The sequence below is a fragment of the Pectinophora gossypiella genome, chromosome 16 (assembly GCF_024362695.1).
Source record: "Pectinophora gossypiella chromosome 16, ilPecGoss1.1, whole genome shotgun sequence".
Taxonomy (NCBI): Eukaryota; Metazoa; Arthropoda; class Insecta; order Lepidoptera; family Gelechiidae; genus Pectinophora; species Pectinophora gossypiella.
In genome coordinates, this window is record NC_065419.1 from 8,729,890 (window position 1) to 8,748,856 (window position 18,967).

At 36.2% G+C, this 18,967-nt stretch overlaps 1 protein-coding gene across 1 annotated transcript in view; it reads left to right on the top strand.

Annotated features, from left to right (window-relative positions):
* Positions 1 to 18,967, top strand: part of LOC126374083 (synaptotagmin-15-like) — a 93,242-nt gene that overhangs the window by 24,481 nt on the left and 49,794 nt on the right. The window contains exons 4-5 of the mRNA XM_050020556.1: positions 114 to 276; positions 8,139 to 8,275. Of these exons, the coding sequence (XP_049876513.1) occupies positions 114 to 276; positions 8,139 to 8,275 (300 nt within the window). The remainder of the gene's footprint in view (positions 1 to 113; positions 277 to 8,138; positions 8,276 to 18,967) is intronic.

The following is an 18,967-nucleotide window of genomic DNA, read 5'->3' on the forward strand; positions in this document are numbered from 1 at the left end:
GGTGAACACTTACCATCAGATGGCCCCCTTGCCTGTGTACCTACCTACTTATGTTGTATGTCCAAAAAGCTGTACTTGATGCAGTGAATGTATCAACGTGTATTTTTCTTCAGAAGCGGTGTTGGTAGCTCTGGGCGGCGCGAGCGCAGCGCTAGTGCTGTTGATCGTGATGGCGGGCGTGTTTTGCGCGCGCCGGCGCAAGAACAGCCCCTCCCCCGCGCCCTCCCCGCCGATCCTCGTGTACCCTCCACATGACATCACCGCGCCGTGTTACTTGTAAGTACAATTTCATACTAAAATCCTCTATTGTTTTATTTAAATATTTACGGAGCATGCCTCTCCGTTTGATTGAGGGGAGGCCTGTGCCCAGCAGTGGGACGTCTATAGGCTGTTCATGTTATGTTACGGAGCATGATTAAAATGATTATCGCGTGCTTAGCGTTGTGAAAACCCACATACGCGAGAAATACGTTTCCTAACCTGTATTGGACCAGTTTGCTCTTAAACCTAGAAGGTCAGACAGGTAATCGCTTCTGTCAAAAAAAGAGCTTGTAAAATCTTCAGCTTAGGTAAGTGGATCCAGTGAAAACGGGTAACGCTAGGGAGATGATGAGGAGAATGATCAGTCAATCTTTCAGTTTCTTATTTTAATTTAGTATACAGATTTATTTACATTATCTAACATAAACATCACTCGATCAACCGGAGGGGCTATGGAGCAAAATCCACCACGCTGCGCTACTGCGAGTTGGTAGAGGCTAATAGCCGGAACCAACAGCTTAACGTGCCCTCCAAAGAACGTAAACATCTTACTTTTTTGGATAATCAGGTGATTCAAGCCTGAAAAGTCCTTACGAAACAAAGGACAGTTTCACAAACTGATTTCGACAATGTCCCCGTCGGAAATGGAACCCAAACCTCCATATTGTGAGCCTAATGCTCCACCACTAGACCACTTAGGCTGTATACCACTTGTTATGAATGTATATAAATTTCGAAAAAGCAAAACAAACCAATCTGTGCTGAATTTTATTATGACTGACAAAGCCAGAAAAAAAACAATAGAAATAAAAATGACATATCAAAAAAAAACTTAATAAAACCAACACTTTATGTGCTACAAAACAAATGTATTCGTTCAGTAGAGATGGCAAAAGAAAACGTGCGAGTTATAAAAAATGTCTCAAACTTATTTGTTACGCTTTCCTTTGCCAGTCGGTGAAATAAACACTTTCCTTCGTAATCACTTGTTTCAAGGTTGTACTAGTTTCTAGAAGGTTGCTTAGATTCACTTATTCCTACCAGAGTACAGTCATGAGCAATATCATGTACCCATTTTAGAACCCTGTCGCACTCTCATATTTGACAATTAATGAGAATTACGATTTTATTTGTCAAAAATTTTAATGTGACATGGTTTCAAAGTGTATACATAGTAGTACCCGTGACCGTACCTATAGATACTTTAACTTCGGTAACTATTACTAGTTTTAAGCAGATGTGGCAGTTTGTAGTTTTGTCTTCAGTATCAGTGATGTTCTGTTCTCAAAATGGTTCCTAAAGTGGGAACATTTCTGGCAGTAAAAAGTCGCAAAATGTATGCAAAAAGAGCTTTATTACTTAACCTTTTGGCAGATAAGTCCAGACTACAAGAAATAACAATTTGAAAAAGAAAAGCTGCCAGTATCTTGACTAGTAAAAAGTTTTTACTACGAAAACATTCTCACTTCGAGAATATTCCCTAGAAAGGCACATCATTGTTCAGTATTCAAAAGCAAACTTGTAGACTCCCAATATAACATAGTCAATAGACACCTATTGTAGACCTCAAAGTTGGTCTTTGAAATGCAATATCATTGGTCTTTGCCAAAGGCTCCAAACTTAAGTTACATAAAGGGTTAATAATGCTAGATGTTAGAATAGCTTTATTACGGTATTCTGATTGACTTTTGTTCAAAATAGTGTTACCTATCGGCCACTGTCGATAGTTTAAAAAAAAACAATATTATCGATAGCTCATTTGGATCAATACTATCGTTACACAGTAATACTATAGATAGTAACAACAGTCAGACGAAATATTATCGATAGTAACAATAGTGAGAAGGAATATTATCGATAGTAACAATAGTCACAAGCAATAGTATTGGTGGTAACAATAGTCAGAAGCAATACAATCGGAAGTAACAATAGTAAGAAGCAATACTATCGGTAGTAACAATAGTCAGAAACAATAGTATCGGTAGTAACAATAGTCATAAGCAATAGTATCGGTAGTAACAATAGTCCGAAGCAATAATATCGGTAATAACAATACTCAGAAGCAATAGTATCGGTAGTAACAATAGTCAGAAGCAATACTATCGATAGTAACAATAGTCAGAAGCAATACTATCGATAGTAACAATAGTCAGAAGCAATACTATCGGTAGTAACAATAGTCAGAAACAATAGTATCGGTAGTAACAATGGCCTGAAGCAATAATATCGATAGAAAGAAAATCAGAACTAATTTTATCGATAGTAGCAATAGTCAGAAGCAATAGTATCGGTAGTAACGATATTCAGAAGCAATAATATTGGTAGTATTGCTGTGTGATGATAGTATTGACATAGAATAAGGAAGATTACTACGTATAGAACGGTGTAACACTGTCGTTTTTTTTTTGTTTTGTACTCTTTATTTATTTTTTAAAATTTATTGTGCGGGTACTCGCGTTTCACCGATCGGCGTGGGTTGAAAATCAGTGTTGCCCTCTGGGTAAATTTTTCACTGAACCCTGGCCTTTTTTGGTGAACTGCGGCACCCATATACCTTTATGTTTTCCAACTACTTAAATATTAATGTGTGTATATTTTAATGTTGTAAATGTATATGTGTGTCGTAGATTTTACCTAAATAAACTTTTTTATTATTATTATTATTTTTTAACGGCAAAACTCCGCTCCCCACCAGCGACTGACATAGGTTTACCTCATCCCCCTCGGTCTTACTTTAGTTTTCAGTCGTATGGATGTCAGACGTCACACACATACAGATACGCGTGTGCGATGTCGTCAATGTGTAGTGTTTGTCTAAAACGGGGTTTTTGTATGAAGTGTCCGGGGTGTATAGTATACATCATATTCAAGATGAACAATCGATAGTTCGTCAACAGTAGTTGATAGCTCTATCTATGTTCAGGATATAGTATTGTTCCTCACTTCCGAATACTTGACTACAGTGAACTGTATTGTAATCTAAATTTGCGTGACATGAAACTTGCATTGTCTTCAATCAACATTGTCTCAAAGTGCTATCAAGAGCTGTAGGCCGTTGTAGGTACATCAATGTAAATTGGCACTTACAGCGTTATTATGGTTAGTGTGACATAACAAATGAGAACCAGAATACGGTTTTGAAACTAGACGTATTAAGCAACTACTTGTTTTTGTTGTTGTATTATTCGTTCTCTTGTGTGGGTTGTAAAAAAAACTCAACTAACCTCATCAACCCTGCGGTATCAAGGTTACTATTAAGCCGCGAAAAACCCTGATGAAAAAGTATAACATAAGAAAATATTACGGTCTCCGTGGTCCCGTGGTTTGAGCGTTGGGCTTACGATCCGGAGGTCCCGGGTTCAAATCCCGGTGGGGACACATCATGAAAATCACTTTGTGATCCCTAGTTTGGTTAGGACATTACAAGCTGATCACCTGATTGTCCGAAAGTGAAATGGTCCGTGCTTCGGAAGGCACGTTAAGCCGTTGGTCTCAGTTATTACTTACTGATGTCAGTTAGTAGTCGTTACATGAGCCCTATCAAGGACCTTTGGTGGCTTAATAGCAACCCTGACGTCAGGGTTGATGCGGTTGGCAATCCACCTCAAAACCCACACGATAGAAGAAGAAGAAAAAAAAAATATTTCCAAAAAATTACTGTTACAATGAAGTATACAGTGATGTTTAGGAGATAGCCGTGGTCGAATGCCAATCTGTCCTAATAAACATCACTATTGGAAAGATTTTATGAGATATATTTTCTTGTCTTAAACTTTTTAGGTTTTAGTTTTTAAACTTTATATTTTTTGTCTATGTATAAACATTTTTATGAGAGTCGAGGAATCGAAAGTGGCTTGTTAGGATCCTAACGAGAGACATCCATGATTACTGCGTGCTTGTCTAAAAATACGGGTTCTTTTATGTCCCTTAAGATGTGTGTAATTCTCTCGGTTCAAAGAGGTTTACAATTTACATGACTAAAGGAATGCCAATTAACTATATCTACATACGAAATAAGGATTGAATCTGTGTAATCCTTTATTTAAATATGAGTTTATTTCGGAACCCATTTATTTAATTGAAATTAATTATCTTCCATCATCATCAAATATCATCCATATCTTCCATATTTCTACATAATTATTCCAGACATCCTTTGAAATAATATTACGATAGGTAAAGAAAATACAAATTTACGAAGTACTTATAGGTACTATAACTTTGAACGTAGAAGTTCGAATTATAATTAATGTATTTTAAAGTCAAGTACCTATATCTACTTGCAAGTTGTTTTAACTGATTGTAGGTATATCTTCCGATACATATAGATGTTTAAAACGAGTCCTAATTAAATTGATTATAATCCTTACTATCCTTCCTTTATAATACTATTATTTTTTATAACAATGTTTCCTGCAAGGCATTTGTAGAGAAGTTTCTTGATAATAATGTGACACGAAAAATATTGCAGTTAGCATACATTGATGCCTTAAAAAATAGCTTTGAGTTCATTTTACAATATCAAAAAAAAAAAATTACAAACAGAGCTACATCCGAAGAGTATTGACGAAACAAAAGATGACGTGAGGGAATTTCTTTAGTAAAACTATCCATTCAATAAGAAATAAATCCCCCGGGCGAAACTCAATCGCTATTTTAAAACAAATTCAAATATATATGTTCAAAGCTCATCGCGAGAACAGGTGTGCTCAGCACTAAAAGTGGAAATACTTTTAAAATTTAAAATTCTGTCGACGTAAAATATTTTTAAAGAACTGGAGAAAACCATGCAAGCGGAAATTGAGAAATACAAGCAGCCCGGATCTTGTCATAAAACTACAGTCCCTGGTGAACCAGGAAGTAACTCGGACAGTTGTACTAAAACAGAGAACCCGAACATTTTCTGAACGTAATTGGGTTAATCAGGCTATGTCGAAGCAATTCATCTAAAAAGCAATATTTCAAAAGTCGTATTGAAATATTACTTTTGATGAATTGCTTCAATGTGACCTTTTTAACCCTCCCTCTCTCGTTAATCTTAATAAAAATCAGAATTTGATATAATAAAATATTTATAATTACGTAATTAAACCCGCCGATGCGGCTTGGGACCAAATTTTTGAGTCAAAAACCTTCTGTAAGTAGATTCTTGTTGCAAAATTAAATATTTTTGGGATTTGAACAAGCCTTAATGGATATACATTTTAAGTAATTCATTATTATAAAGATACCCTAGTGCCAGTCTTTCATTAAATTTAACTTGATTTGTTAAAAGAATTTTAATATTAATACCTACTCGTCTTACCTCGCTTTCACCCTAGGCATTTCAGTCTACAAGATTGTACATCATTATCGGAATTTACAAGCAAACTGAAATCTACAAACTTTGCTTGCAAACGTAGGGATAAAAGTAAGTAGTATCTACCTACGGAGAAACTTTAAATGCTAATACTATTACACAGCGATCATCTATTAATTTATAATTAAAACAAATAATACCGAGTTCTTACCGCGTTAAAATCAGGGTTATGAGAATCCCGATATTTCAATACTGTTGCGAGTGTCATGATCACGGGATTTCAGATTTGATACCAGAACCGGGTATTATGTGTTTTAATTAGGTATGAAACCTCAATCTTTTAATTTGTTTGCCAAAGTTTGTAAATTATTAGATCCTATAGATGCTCCTTTCATCGATTAAGTACCTATATTGGCTACTCAGAGAGTAATATACAATCAGACAGAATTTGAATAAGAATTGATTAGCGACAAAAGTAGCGAAATGAAAACTTGAAAATGTCGTTCCTTTTTACACTATTTGTGAACTTTAAACTCTTGAAAACAAAGTGAATATAGCCACAAGGTTGTTTCTTTTTCATTCCTTAGCTCTTTTGAACTCGATTGCAGTGTTTGCGTTTCAGATTGAAAGAGTACAATGATTTCTTAACGGCTAGAAAATTGTGATAGCCAGACGGTTTGTCTACTCTTTTATTAGATAAATAAAATTGCGATGGCAGATACGGATAACTTGTTGATACGCTATTTAAAGTATTTAATGGATACAAAACTTCTGGTGTTGTTACACAAAATACGTTTAGTTGGACCAGAGGAGAAGTCAAACCCAATCGTCATTGTTTTAATCGCACCCGTAAATACAATGTGTCGACTTCACGATTCCGATATCCCAAAACCTAATCCCGGAGGAGACGTAATCCTGGTGGCGATAAAAGTAAGATTTCGAGGGTACGATAAGCAGTTGGTCCCGGTTACTATTTAACCTTACCTGAGTAAGAATGTAGTCGATATATTGAGCCATGTCAGGAAAGTTTCGAGGCTCAATAGTAACTAACACCATGGTGGTTAAGTTGGTCATTTAAATCAATATCTGCACCACATTAAAACACCAGGATAATTTAAATAACGATAAATTCAATGTTACTTAAAATAACGTGATAGGTGGTGAGCCGTATCGCCATCTATAGTGGTCGAGGCAACTTTGTTAGTCAAAACCTATCACATTGGTCTAACAGGAAGCTCGGTGTTCTTCTTATCGTGTGGGTTGTGTCATCAACCCTGGTGTAAGGGTTATTATTGAGCCGCCAAAGGCCCCTGATATGGATCATATATAACGATTTAATACATCAGTAAGTAGTAACCGGGACCAACAGCTTAAAGCACAGATCATCTTACTTTTTGGACAATCAGGTGATCAGCCTGTAATGTCCTAATCAAACTAGGGATCACAAAGTGATTTTTGTGATATGTCCCTATCGGGATTCGAACCCGGGGCCTCCGGATCGTGAGCTCAACGCTCAACCACTGTACCACGGAGGCCGTTGGCTCGGTATGGAATGGGTACTTAGTTCATCTTGCGATAGATGTACCTATGAATATCCTGATTGGATAGATATATTTGTGAGCCTATGTTATGTAAGTAACTTAAAATAAATAACTACATTGGAAGGTTGGAAGCTTACAGTAGAAAACAGGCCATTTGTTGAATGCTATTGTAAGTGAGTTATTTTATAGGCTTCATTCGTTTTCCGTTGCGACTTCTCTCTAGCCGTAATGACTTTTTGCGTTACAATACCTGTTGCGCGTATTTCCTTTCCTATCTCTTTACAAATGGCCGTATTGTTTCTGAATTCTGTTATGGATTACGTTAATATTTATAGGGTCGATTAATAATTCTTTCAAATATTTTTCCTCTCAGACGACGCCCTGAGCCGAGGTTCGCTGAGCACCATCAGGCCTGTTGTCTTAAACGTTGTACCGGGTGAGAGCCTTCAGCGCTCTCCATTTGTCCGGCCAAGTAGTTAATGCCATCTGCGGCAAATCTACAATAAATCACGTCAAAAAAAGCCCGTAGACTGTCACTATTGTACTGTATACGCAAACGTCTTTTTCAAAGTGATGGATTACCTATTTGGACGACGGATGGATTACCTGCGACCATGCGGTTTAACAGAATGAATATTAGGAATGACAGTGTGTTGTCTTATTTAAGACCTGCAACTCAACCCTGCTAGGGATTAGGGGCTTTATTTTATATACATTAATACGCTTTCAGCGGTAAAGTCGTCAATTACCATGTTCCTAGCCAACGAGGGAAAAAATACATATACCTAGATAAGTGTCTATTAAACGATTTTATGGCATCCATCCGTACGTCGGCGTAATAGCGACATAATCGAAAAATATGCATGAATAGTATGGGGTAAAATGATTAACACGCTCGTCCTAGCTTGACTACTGGTACTATAGTTACGGATAAATGCTGTACCTCTGACTCACCCAGTCAGGAAAATACCTAGTCGTAAAATATTTCGTTTTATTATTATGAAGGCCTCACTATATGATAATATTTGTTTGTCCAGGACCAAAGAAGTGAACTTCTCTTTGCCGACTCTGCGATCGTCGTCGCTCGGAGAACTTCGGGATGTGGTCAGCGTAAGCAGCCTGGGCAGCGAAGTGCTTTGCCCGCCAGTACCGCAACACCGATCCAATTCATTCAGTAAGTGCCCTACTAAACCATATTAAGCAAGCAATTCCAAAAATCTTCTAAAATATCAATTGTCGTCCCTTTGCCTGGCTCGATTAGTCTTGATATTTGAGTGGAGCCACGGATGGTTTAGAATTACAATGTGTCTTTCTTTTTTGACGTGAGTTATTGTAGATTAACTACTTTTCCAACTTACTGACTTATACCTACAAAGGTATGTAAAGTCCTGTTTCTAAGTTTCTCTGTTTTTGTAGTTTTTATGGACTCCTTTTCAGGCCAAGATGAAGTAAACGTTTTGTACCAAATTGGATCCAATATGTGACGAATTTAATGGAACTCGGGTTAATTAACAATTCTAACTATAAAATAGCTATTTTATGCGGAATTTAAAGAATTTTAATTCCAATCTTACTATATCGAAAAATAATTATGTATAAATTCTATATTTAAAATTTAAACCCCTTAAAATAGCTGGCTGTTATTAACTATACCAATAGATAATTATGTAGATAACGATATAGAGTTTCACATTTTATTATCTGGAGCTCTGTTATTTCTGTTCTAGGACTTTCTTACTAAAATATCTGGTATTATAACATAATAATTATATTAAAATGTGAATAACGTTTCACATTTACAAGAGCAAAATGTATTTTATAATAGGTATAAAAATGTTAAACTTTCACAACTTAATTATTTTCATAAGGTATTTTACGTGCCTTTGGTTTTTTAATTAGTGTTTTTGTGGGTTTAAATAAATTACTTTGCAACGTTTTGTGTTCAGTGAATTGTAAACCTGCAAAAAATATTGTTTCAAAGAAATAGCTAGTGTAATTTTAAAGACTTAACTTGACTAACTAAGAAAAATTAACTTAATTTGAAAGATTTTTAGTAACAGGGCATTGAACTTTATGTAAAGCGCCAAAGAATGCGATGACTTTTTATGCGCACACGTTCGTTACGTTTCAGCATTTGATCCTTACTTGTTTCTGGCATGACGTCAGAGGTTGATGCGGGTAGAGCCAGTGAACGCGTGCGAGTGTTCCGCATGAGAGCGATTAAGCAAGCGGAATATTTGACTTCGACAAGCACTAAATTGTTGTAAAATTGGTACCTGATTTCGCTTCAACAAAGCCTTTGGGAGTTCGTGGATTTCCGTTACAACTGCCAATGGGCTGTTGTTGTTTCAGTGTCAATTGAACCAATTTGTGGGATTTTCACGCTGGTACTTAAATTAATTAACTACTTGGTTAATGAGGCTGTACGCCAACTATAAATTGAATGTCTATGTTATGTTATAAACTATTCTTGTAATATAAAATCATTAAACATTTAGCGACATACACAATACAAAGTTTAATACGTACAAATGATATAAATAGTCTACGCTATTAATATCTAAATTTATGCCTTTTCTTCTTCAAATTCTTTCTATAGTAACAGCTGAATTCAGCACAGTTTTCTGTTGAAAATGTATTTACAAATATCGCATAACGTATTTTATTGCATTTAGGAATTAACACGTAGTGTAGTTATTGTTGATGCTCAAATTAATTTGCTGGATTTATAATTTCAAATGAAATTAAATGCTTTATTTGAAAGAGATCCTTTTCGTTCCGGCTTTTCATTTTGAAATTCAATTTAGACTTCATTTACTATTTGAAATGAACTCGGATTCAGGCTTCCAGGGATTTTGGTAAACTTTCTCCGTTAATGATGAGACAGGCACTCAGTCAAAGGTGTTTAAATGAGTTTATTACGAACGTCAACGTTTCGGGTATTTCTGACGCCTATTCTAAATTAATTAGCCTCTTACGTTAAAGCTTGTAAATTGGTTATAGTTAGTCCAATAGACACCTTATGTTACAAAATTAGGGCTATGATCCTGAGGTATGAATGGCTCTGTTCCAGTTAACTAGATAATAAGCTGGATTTGTCTCACCATATAACCTGAGAGAAATCTAGCTTCTGCCGTCATTGTTGTTGTAACGTCTTTTGTGGCAAAATTCTGAACCTAGATCCTTCAAGACGCATTTATTCATACGGTTCCTATTCACATATTAATCTGTTATAAATATCTTTACTTACTTTATGTTCTACTTGCTAGTCTAGGATCCGCATCTATTAATAAATGTCCAGTTTTTCATCTAGTTCTCCGACTTTTACAATATACTTAATTTAAATCGCATCATTTACACCCTTCGCTCTCCACATATGCTCATGTATATGTAATATAATATGTACGGAACTTTGATATTTTTTGCCTTCAAGGATACCTTTGCTTAAAGCTTTTCAGGCTACCCCATTCGTACAACCAAAAGGTAACTTATAGACATTTAGGTACTCTGATTATTGTAAAAAAATTTTTGCCCCCGCGAGATTATGTGTAGGTAATCATGCCGCTTTCAAAAATATATTCCAATGTTACGTATTTTCCATGTTATCCAGTCTATTTTTGAAATTTGATCTTGTCATCCATTCTGCCAATTTATTTCTTTCCGCCCGTAATATTTTTTTCGACAGTCAATTCTTATCCGAAAAGACTTCTAAATCGCAATTTATTGCCAAAATTTCCCCATTTGCATTTGCGTTACTTATATCGTATATCAAAAGCTGCCTTCGAAGGTAAGCATAAAGAAAAAGTAATGCCATACCGAAGGAATATTTACGAATAAACAAAAATACTCTTCTTTTTTAACTTTACAATAGATGTGCTCCCTTTTATATAAATCGAAAAGCGTTACTCTAACTTTTGAATAACTTTTATGTTTTGCTGTTCTTCGGGAGGATTTTTGTATTATCCACCTATGAACAGTCGATCACGAACAATAATCATTTCAGTGAATCATATTGGAGATACCTAATCTATTCGAAGCTTAGCGAAGCGCAGGTGAGCACGTCATAAGCCGTATCTATTCATAGAGGAATTAGGCAGTTATTAGAACAGGGTCATCGTTGTGACGTTATTAGAAAGCATTCATCGTTAGATCCACCTAATTTAAGTTTGAAATCATTTATTAAAAGCAATATTTGATGCTGTAAATATATATATGTCCGGTGGTCGGATGACATTGTGAGTTATGCTGGAAAGCAATGGATGCGACTTGCACAGGATCGAAACGGATGGCGTGAAATCAACGAGGCCAATACCCAGCAGTGGGTGAATACAGGCTGAGTAGATGATAAATAGATAGAATATATGTTGGAAATCCCCATGTACATAACAAGCATATTCGTCCGTAAATAGAATTTTGGGGGATTTGCGTCACACGGCCAATTTAGAAGGTTTAGATAGACAATTAGATCCTTTTCAGGTCATACATAGGGTTAGAGCATGAAATCAACATGACAACGGCTACAGGCGTCTTTATCAAATTATCCCATAGTGTCAGAGGCGTCGCTTATTCACTAAAAGACTTCAAATACGAATGCTACAAAATCTTAATCGTCTTATACATACAACAAGGATGAAGTTTTGCATGCCAAGTTATGAAAAGATGGTAGTCGCTGGCATTACCTATGCGCTGTGGTTAAAATCGGCCGATAATAAAATTATTTCATGACTTTGGCCTGTAGCGGTCGGGCGTTTCATTCCATGCTCTGTGCGTAGGCCGAGGCTTTCAATCAGCCTCGTATTGAGGGTAAATTTACCCTTTATTGACAACGGACCTTTGCCCACGAATTTGTCCGGACAATATCGGGTGAATCGTGTCCGTCGGGAATCGAATATGATCCCGGTATAAAAATAAATCTCCTATTTGCACAGTCCGTCCGGCGTCCTAGCGGCGACGGTTTATTGAAATAGGTTTCGTCGTTTGCTGTTTAAATTTAGTGTTTTTTGGGGTACGTCGGTAAAACACAGAACACACAAGGTAAATTATGTGCACAAGGTATATGGTCTCAGTGGAACATTTATTATTCTTAATATAAGTAGGTTTTGTTACCATGGCTTTTCTTTTATTCTATACTGTTTTGTGTATGTACCTATATTCCTTATAAGACACGACGTTTGCCTTTTCCTTAATTTGTTCCTTGTAAGCTCTTCTTGGTCTTCCCATTCCTCTCTTTCATTCTGTCTTCCTTTCTTATATATTTTTAATAATTTCGTCGTGTTTTATTAAGTGTCCAATCATCTTGCCATTTCTATCCTCACTAACTCAGAAAATTGCCCCAAAGAATATATAAAAACATAATGTCTATACTATTGATGATGATACCCGTCTTGTTCACGAATAGTTTATAGGTATATTTATACTTATACACATAAATAATCAAAGCCTTCAGCCTTAATGTAGATCTGGTTTGAATGAAGGCGTCACTAGTATTGTAACCGAAATATCTAGTTAACCGGAATACAGGTAAAGCTTTTGTTACTAAAGGAAGGGATTTTAGCTAATCACAACGGGGTGTTGAATAGAATATGAATCAGGTACTGTCCCTTTTGAGTTTACCTTGTCGCAATTTTGCAAAATGTAAATTCTATTCGGTAAAAATCAGTACGAGCTAAAAGCAGTTGAAAATTAAAACTATGATAGAATAACTTTTTGAACACACCGACAATTCAATTTTCTTAATACTCATTTTAATATGACTTTACTCTTGGACTATCTGGTGAGAGCCCTTAGCGCTCCCCATTAGTCACGTCAACTCCCCACATCAACTGGTAAAGATAATATTATTATATGTTTTTGTCAGATAAAAAATCTATCCTAAAAGCTTTTCTAGACTCTTAACTTTAGTTTCTCAATACACGGTCTAGAACTTACATTATTGCTTGTCCAAATAGCATAACGTTTGAAGAGTTGATCTTCTTGCCACTATCCTACTCTAATTGCGGTCGATACATCATTGTCTTCTTCCATTCATCTCTATCATTCGTCATATCGGTTCACAATTTTACACACTTACAGGTTTTAGTGACATTGTAACAAAAACTTTGAGGGATGATTCAGACCATGATTCTGAATCGATATCCCTGTCGAAAAACTCATACAAAATGAAGTGTTTTTTTCCTAGTTATTTGACCTTACTTTTGCGACGTAAAATTCCATTTGATATCAACTCAGGATCGTGGGCTGAATTATTCCTCAAATTTTACGTTACGATTTCACTATCACCCTGTATATTATCTCAAATAATTTGCCACATGCCCAAATAATATTCCCATTTAATGCTCTACAATATTTTAAATGGGCTGTTAGAGGATTGGATTTTGTTTAAGTCTTGAACCGAGCTTTACCCAGAATATATTTGATATTATTGAACTGTTAAAAATAGGTAATTTTCTCGTTAGGAAGTAAATTGGTTTGGGAGTTGGGGATAAAAGAATTGGATGACTTTCAAGTTTATTTTGTCGTAAAGCATGTTTTTATGTTTCCATCTTGGAGTAAATCAGACTTCCGCGCAGAGACCCGTAGCGCTCTATGGTTGACATTTAAATACATACATAACTCATAGAGCAAAGACACTAAGCAGAGACTATGGGATTCCATTAGCTTCGATCCTGACACATTTATCTTGCTACCTCCACATTATTCACAACGACATTTATATTAATTTTACAATTGGTTCGTCGGTTGACATTTACAACTTTATGAAAATTTAGTTTCGCTTCCCATTGGTAAGTTTTCTTGGCTTTGAAAAGTTTTCTACCTTACTGCATACCTTCAAGGATCCTCAATCTTAGTATCCACTGGGCTATTAGGTATTTGACCTGTTATATTATAGAACCTTTTTTTGACCCGACTTATTATAGATTTGCCGCAGATGGCATTAACTACTTGGCCGGACAAATGGGGAGCGAAGAAGAGAACATTTGAAAGAATTAATCGACCCTGGTGGCTTGGTTCGGGTAGGTTGAAGCGCTGATTGAGGGAAATCGTCCACCACGCCGGTGGGGTCGATATCGGGGTCCTGAAGTGTTTGCTCTCGCGAGCTGATTGGCTGCCTCTATGGCTATAGTACCTAATAAGTAAGTAAACAATCCAATGCAGTACTCTACTTAGTTATAAAGTCACAAGCAAATCGAGTCCACGAAACGTTTTTAAATATTCATCGCGCAGTTGGAAATAGATGAAGGCGAACAAAGGAAAGGTAAATCGATATTGCATTCGATATACTGATACCAAACGGATATCAATGAAGACAATAAAGGCCATTTGTATTTGGATTCCATTAATTTTGTGTTGAAAATGGTAACATTAACTCATTGTTCCAAATTCAAACAAGAAATGTTACAAATCGAACAAGGGAAAGGGTAATGTGTGTTACAAACTCCTCGCAGAACACTTTATAGTCTTTTTAAAATAGAATAGAATAGAATAGAATAGAAATTGTTTATTATAAAAGGACGCCACACACAAAGACACGACAATAACATCACAATTTTTTTTACAAAACAATAACTAAAAGCATAGGAGGATGTTCATTACAATGATCATAAGGTGGTGGTGGACGTCCTGAGATAAAAGGCCCTCACTCAGCACAAGTCGCGGCGTGAACCACGACGCTGGTATTATGTGGACCCTGTTGGGTGAGGCACGTTTTTATATATTTGAATATTTTCTTTTTTTGACAGCGCTTTTTGGATTTTGTTTTTGTATGCGTCTTGTGATCCATGTTGTAAGATTGTTATAGTAAAATAAGTTGGAAGCTTGTTGGAAGCTAAGTATTTTTTATCATTTATCGTAATACCGGAACCAACGGCTTAACGTGCCATCCGAAGCACGGAATCAATTTACTTTTTTGGACAATCAGGTGATTCAAGCCTGCAAAGATCCATACCAAACAAAAGACAGTCTTACAAAGTGATTTCGACAATACCCCCATCGGGAATCGAACCCGGACCTCCAGATTGTGAGCCTAACGCTCTAACCACTAGACCACAAAGTCTGTTAAAATTATAATAAAATTATAACGTAGCATTGTGTTGATTCCAGCACACATCATCTAATTTTATTTTAAGTTATACCTATCATTTTCTTATTCACCGAAAATAAGTAATCGACAGGCATAAAATTTATTGAACACACGTCAATTTTAGGCAGAAATCTAAAAGAACCCTCTAAAAAATTTTACATTGGCCAAATCCACGACAGCATTAAGTTGACAGCACACGTCAAACGGTCTTCATACCAGTTATATGCCTACTTCATTCGCTCGGATTATTCATTCATTCACTCATTAATTTTAAAATTAACAGCTGTCAGTTCGGTTCCCTAGTTTGGTTAAGCTCATTACCTGATTGACCGAAAGTAAGATGATCCGTGCTTTAGAAGCACGCTAAGCCGTTGGTTCTGGTTACTACTCACATGAGCCATATCAGGGGCCTTTGGGGCTCCATAATAACCCTGACGCCAGTGTTGATGAGATTGGTAAGTAATCCACCTCACAACCCATACTAATTTTACAACGCATTTTTACGATTATCTTCTGCATGCATTTATTAATTATTTGTAAACAACGTCAATTAGTTCGGTTACCGTATCCGTGGTTTCCTCTATCAGGGTTGTAGCTGAAAATCAGCGATTTGCTCGAAAGGGCAAATACTTGTGCTGAGCTATGACCGTTTTGCGCTGCTGCAGCACACATACATACCTGGCGTGTATTAAACATTTTGTATGTGGTGTGTATTGTTGTTGATTTGTATTGTATGCATGTGTGAGTGTAGACCAAATAAATTATTTATCTATCTATCTACCTATCTCTCTCTCTCTATTTAAGAGCTGCGCTCTTGTCGGTGGAGTAACCGCCATTCCTCTCTTCTTCCCGCCAAAACCTTCACCTCCCGATACGACACGACCTGCACCTTCTCTTTTATTTGTTTCATAAATGTTATCCTAGGTCTACCCCTTCCTCTCTTCCCTTCAATTTTTCCTTCTATAATGTTTGTTATAAATGAATCGTGTCGTATCAGGTGGCCAATCATATTTCCTCTCCGGTTCTCTATAGTCTTCAATATGGTTCTCTTTTCTTCAACTCTTTCCAGCACTTTTTCATTTGACACCATTTCAGTCCAGCTTATACCCTCCATCCTTCGCCAACACCACATCTCAAACGCTTCCAATCTCTAAGAAGAAAACCTATCTATAAGAAGAAATATTCGATTTAGTTCCAGACGTAACATGGAAAAATCTAGACTTCATTAGTAGTTACTATACAATACGATCATTTCCACAAAGTGACGTACGCTTGGGTACACAAAGGGTGTAGGAAGTGAGTTGAGTGGCCAACACACCCAGACACGCCTATAAGCATGAATCACCTTGAAAACCTGGCCATTTTATAACTATGCGTATTCCCATGCGAACATGTTTACATCAAGGAAAATGTTATTAAACATTTACATCCTTTGCCTTTTCATTAATATTTAAAAGTGATATCGTGTGCAAAGGAAAGGGAGCACTATGAATACAGACTAGAGCATTTATTTTTAATGGAATAATGCTATTATCCATATTAATGTTATAAATGTGAAAGTGTGTGCGTGTCTGTTTGTCCGTTTTTAACAGCAAAATGGAGCGACGAATTGAGGTGATTTTTAAGTGGAGATAGTTGAACGGATGGAGAGTGATATAGGCTACTTTTTGTCTCCCCACACTTTCCTAAAATGGGGTTGGAAGTGTGTACGGAGCATTCCGAAATTTTCAAGGTAGAGAGCTAAAAACTGGTATGAGGACTATTTTGTGACTAACAAAAAATCGTGCATCATTATTTTTTTTGGAAATTGCTCTCAGCCCTTTCAGAGAGCGGGTGAAATGGGACTTTTGCAAGTTTTTAAGGTAGTAAGCTAAATATTGGTACATTCAGAAAGAGGAACCGTGTTACCCGGACTTTAACGCGAACGAAGTCGCAGGGGAAAGCTAGTATAACATAATGTAACGTGACTAAAATACTTACAACTTGGTAAGGATATGACAATTTCACCACTTTCATCACTTTATAGTAAAAACCATAATCAAGCGCCTCTTTGAAAAACCATATTCGTATGTTATGTTTGATAAAAAAGCAATAGGCACGCTAGTTTCAATCGAGGTATATAATTTGTGATCTAAATTTTTACCGAGGTTGAAATTAATTTAAAGAAAATAATGGTTTTGTTGTTAACAGCCGTGGTCTAATGGTTAGAGCGTTAGGCTTACGATCTGGAGGTCCGGGTTCGATTCCCGATGGGGACATTGTCAAAATCACTTTGTGAGACTGCCTTTGTTTGGTAAGGACTCTTCAGGCTTCGATCACTGATTGTCCGAAAAAGTAAGATGATTCCGTGCTGGAGGGCACGTGAAGCCGTTGGTCCCGGCTATTAGCCGTAAAAACACCTCTACCAACCCGCATTGGAGCAGCGTGGTGGAGTATGCTCCATACCCCCCCCCCCCCCCCGTGCCCAGCAGTGAGACGTACCTATATAGGCTGTTTATATACACATGGAAGAAATCACATCATCATTCAAAGAAGCACTGACGTTTTCACCGTAAGTTGACGGTTTACTATCTCTTTACTTACTTACTATCTATCTTTTCTATTCTCCTTCTTTCTATTCTTCTTAGACTAACGTGTGACAAACCATCGCCCACGCTGTACATACTTTATGTTACATGTTGGACACGTTTTCTGACAATTGGTATTCATCTTATACGATTATTATAAAAAAATAGCCAGGATTGTTGTCTCAAATGTAAGTAGTACCACCATGCTTCGGAAGGCACGCTAAAATACGTTTCATACATAAATATATATAGCTTTAATAATATAATTTAATAATAGAATTGTTCAATTTGATACTAACTTACTTTTAAGTTTTTCTACTAACACATGTATGGACGAAAGTCTGAAATAAAGTGTTTTATTTTATTTTAGAGGACGCCTGTGCTCAGCAGTGAGACATTGCGGGCATTGCAATGAGTAGCGAAACTTAAACAAATTAAACAAACAATAGCTTGAAACTGTTGTGTATGATTTCAAGAGCAAATTTTCACCTCAAACTTGAGAAGTATGAGAGAATAATTTAGTAGTACCTATGTAGAGGTTCTCTCTAAATATTATCTTCTTTACTAGAATAATAATAATGTAAATTATTATTTATTTAGAAATAATTACATCACTATTCAGTCTTGTGTAAGTAGTTAATATAGTAAGAAAGTGTAAAAGTTTTTACTGTAATCGGAATTCCAATAATAATTTGCGAAATTATAAATTAATAAATAAAATGAAAGTATAAAATAAATAAATATTTCAATGTACTTACTACCAAAATGAGACAAAGTTTTATTGTTTCTCAACTTTTGATAGCCACGTTAATGACGTAAAATTTCTTTTGTAACTTAATTTTAATTTCTAATTAACTGCAAACTCTTTGCGTGAAGGTAGCTTCGTTTTATTTTCTTTTGTTTGGCTACAATTTATGATTCCGTGCGAAGTTTGTGCTATAAAATATCTTTTAGGCGTCGGTAGGTAGGCGTTATCTAGGCACGCGAGCTTAGGTCTTTTCTTTGCATACAGAAGCGGATCCGGGAACGTTTTAAAAGTGAGTTTTATTGTGATTTTCGAGTTCGTATGTAGATGAATATTTTTCTTTTATTTTTTGTGAATTATTGTTGGTTTGCCGCGTAGGGTTAACTACTTAGCCGACTATATGGGAAGCGCTGAGGGCTCTCACCCGGTAACAACATTTAAGACGACAGGCCTGAGAGTGCCCATTTGGGTGTG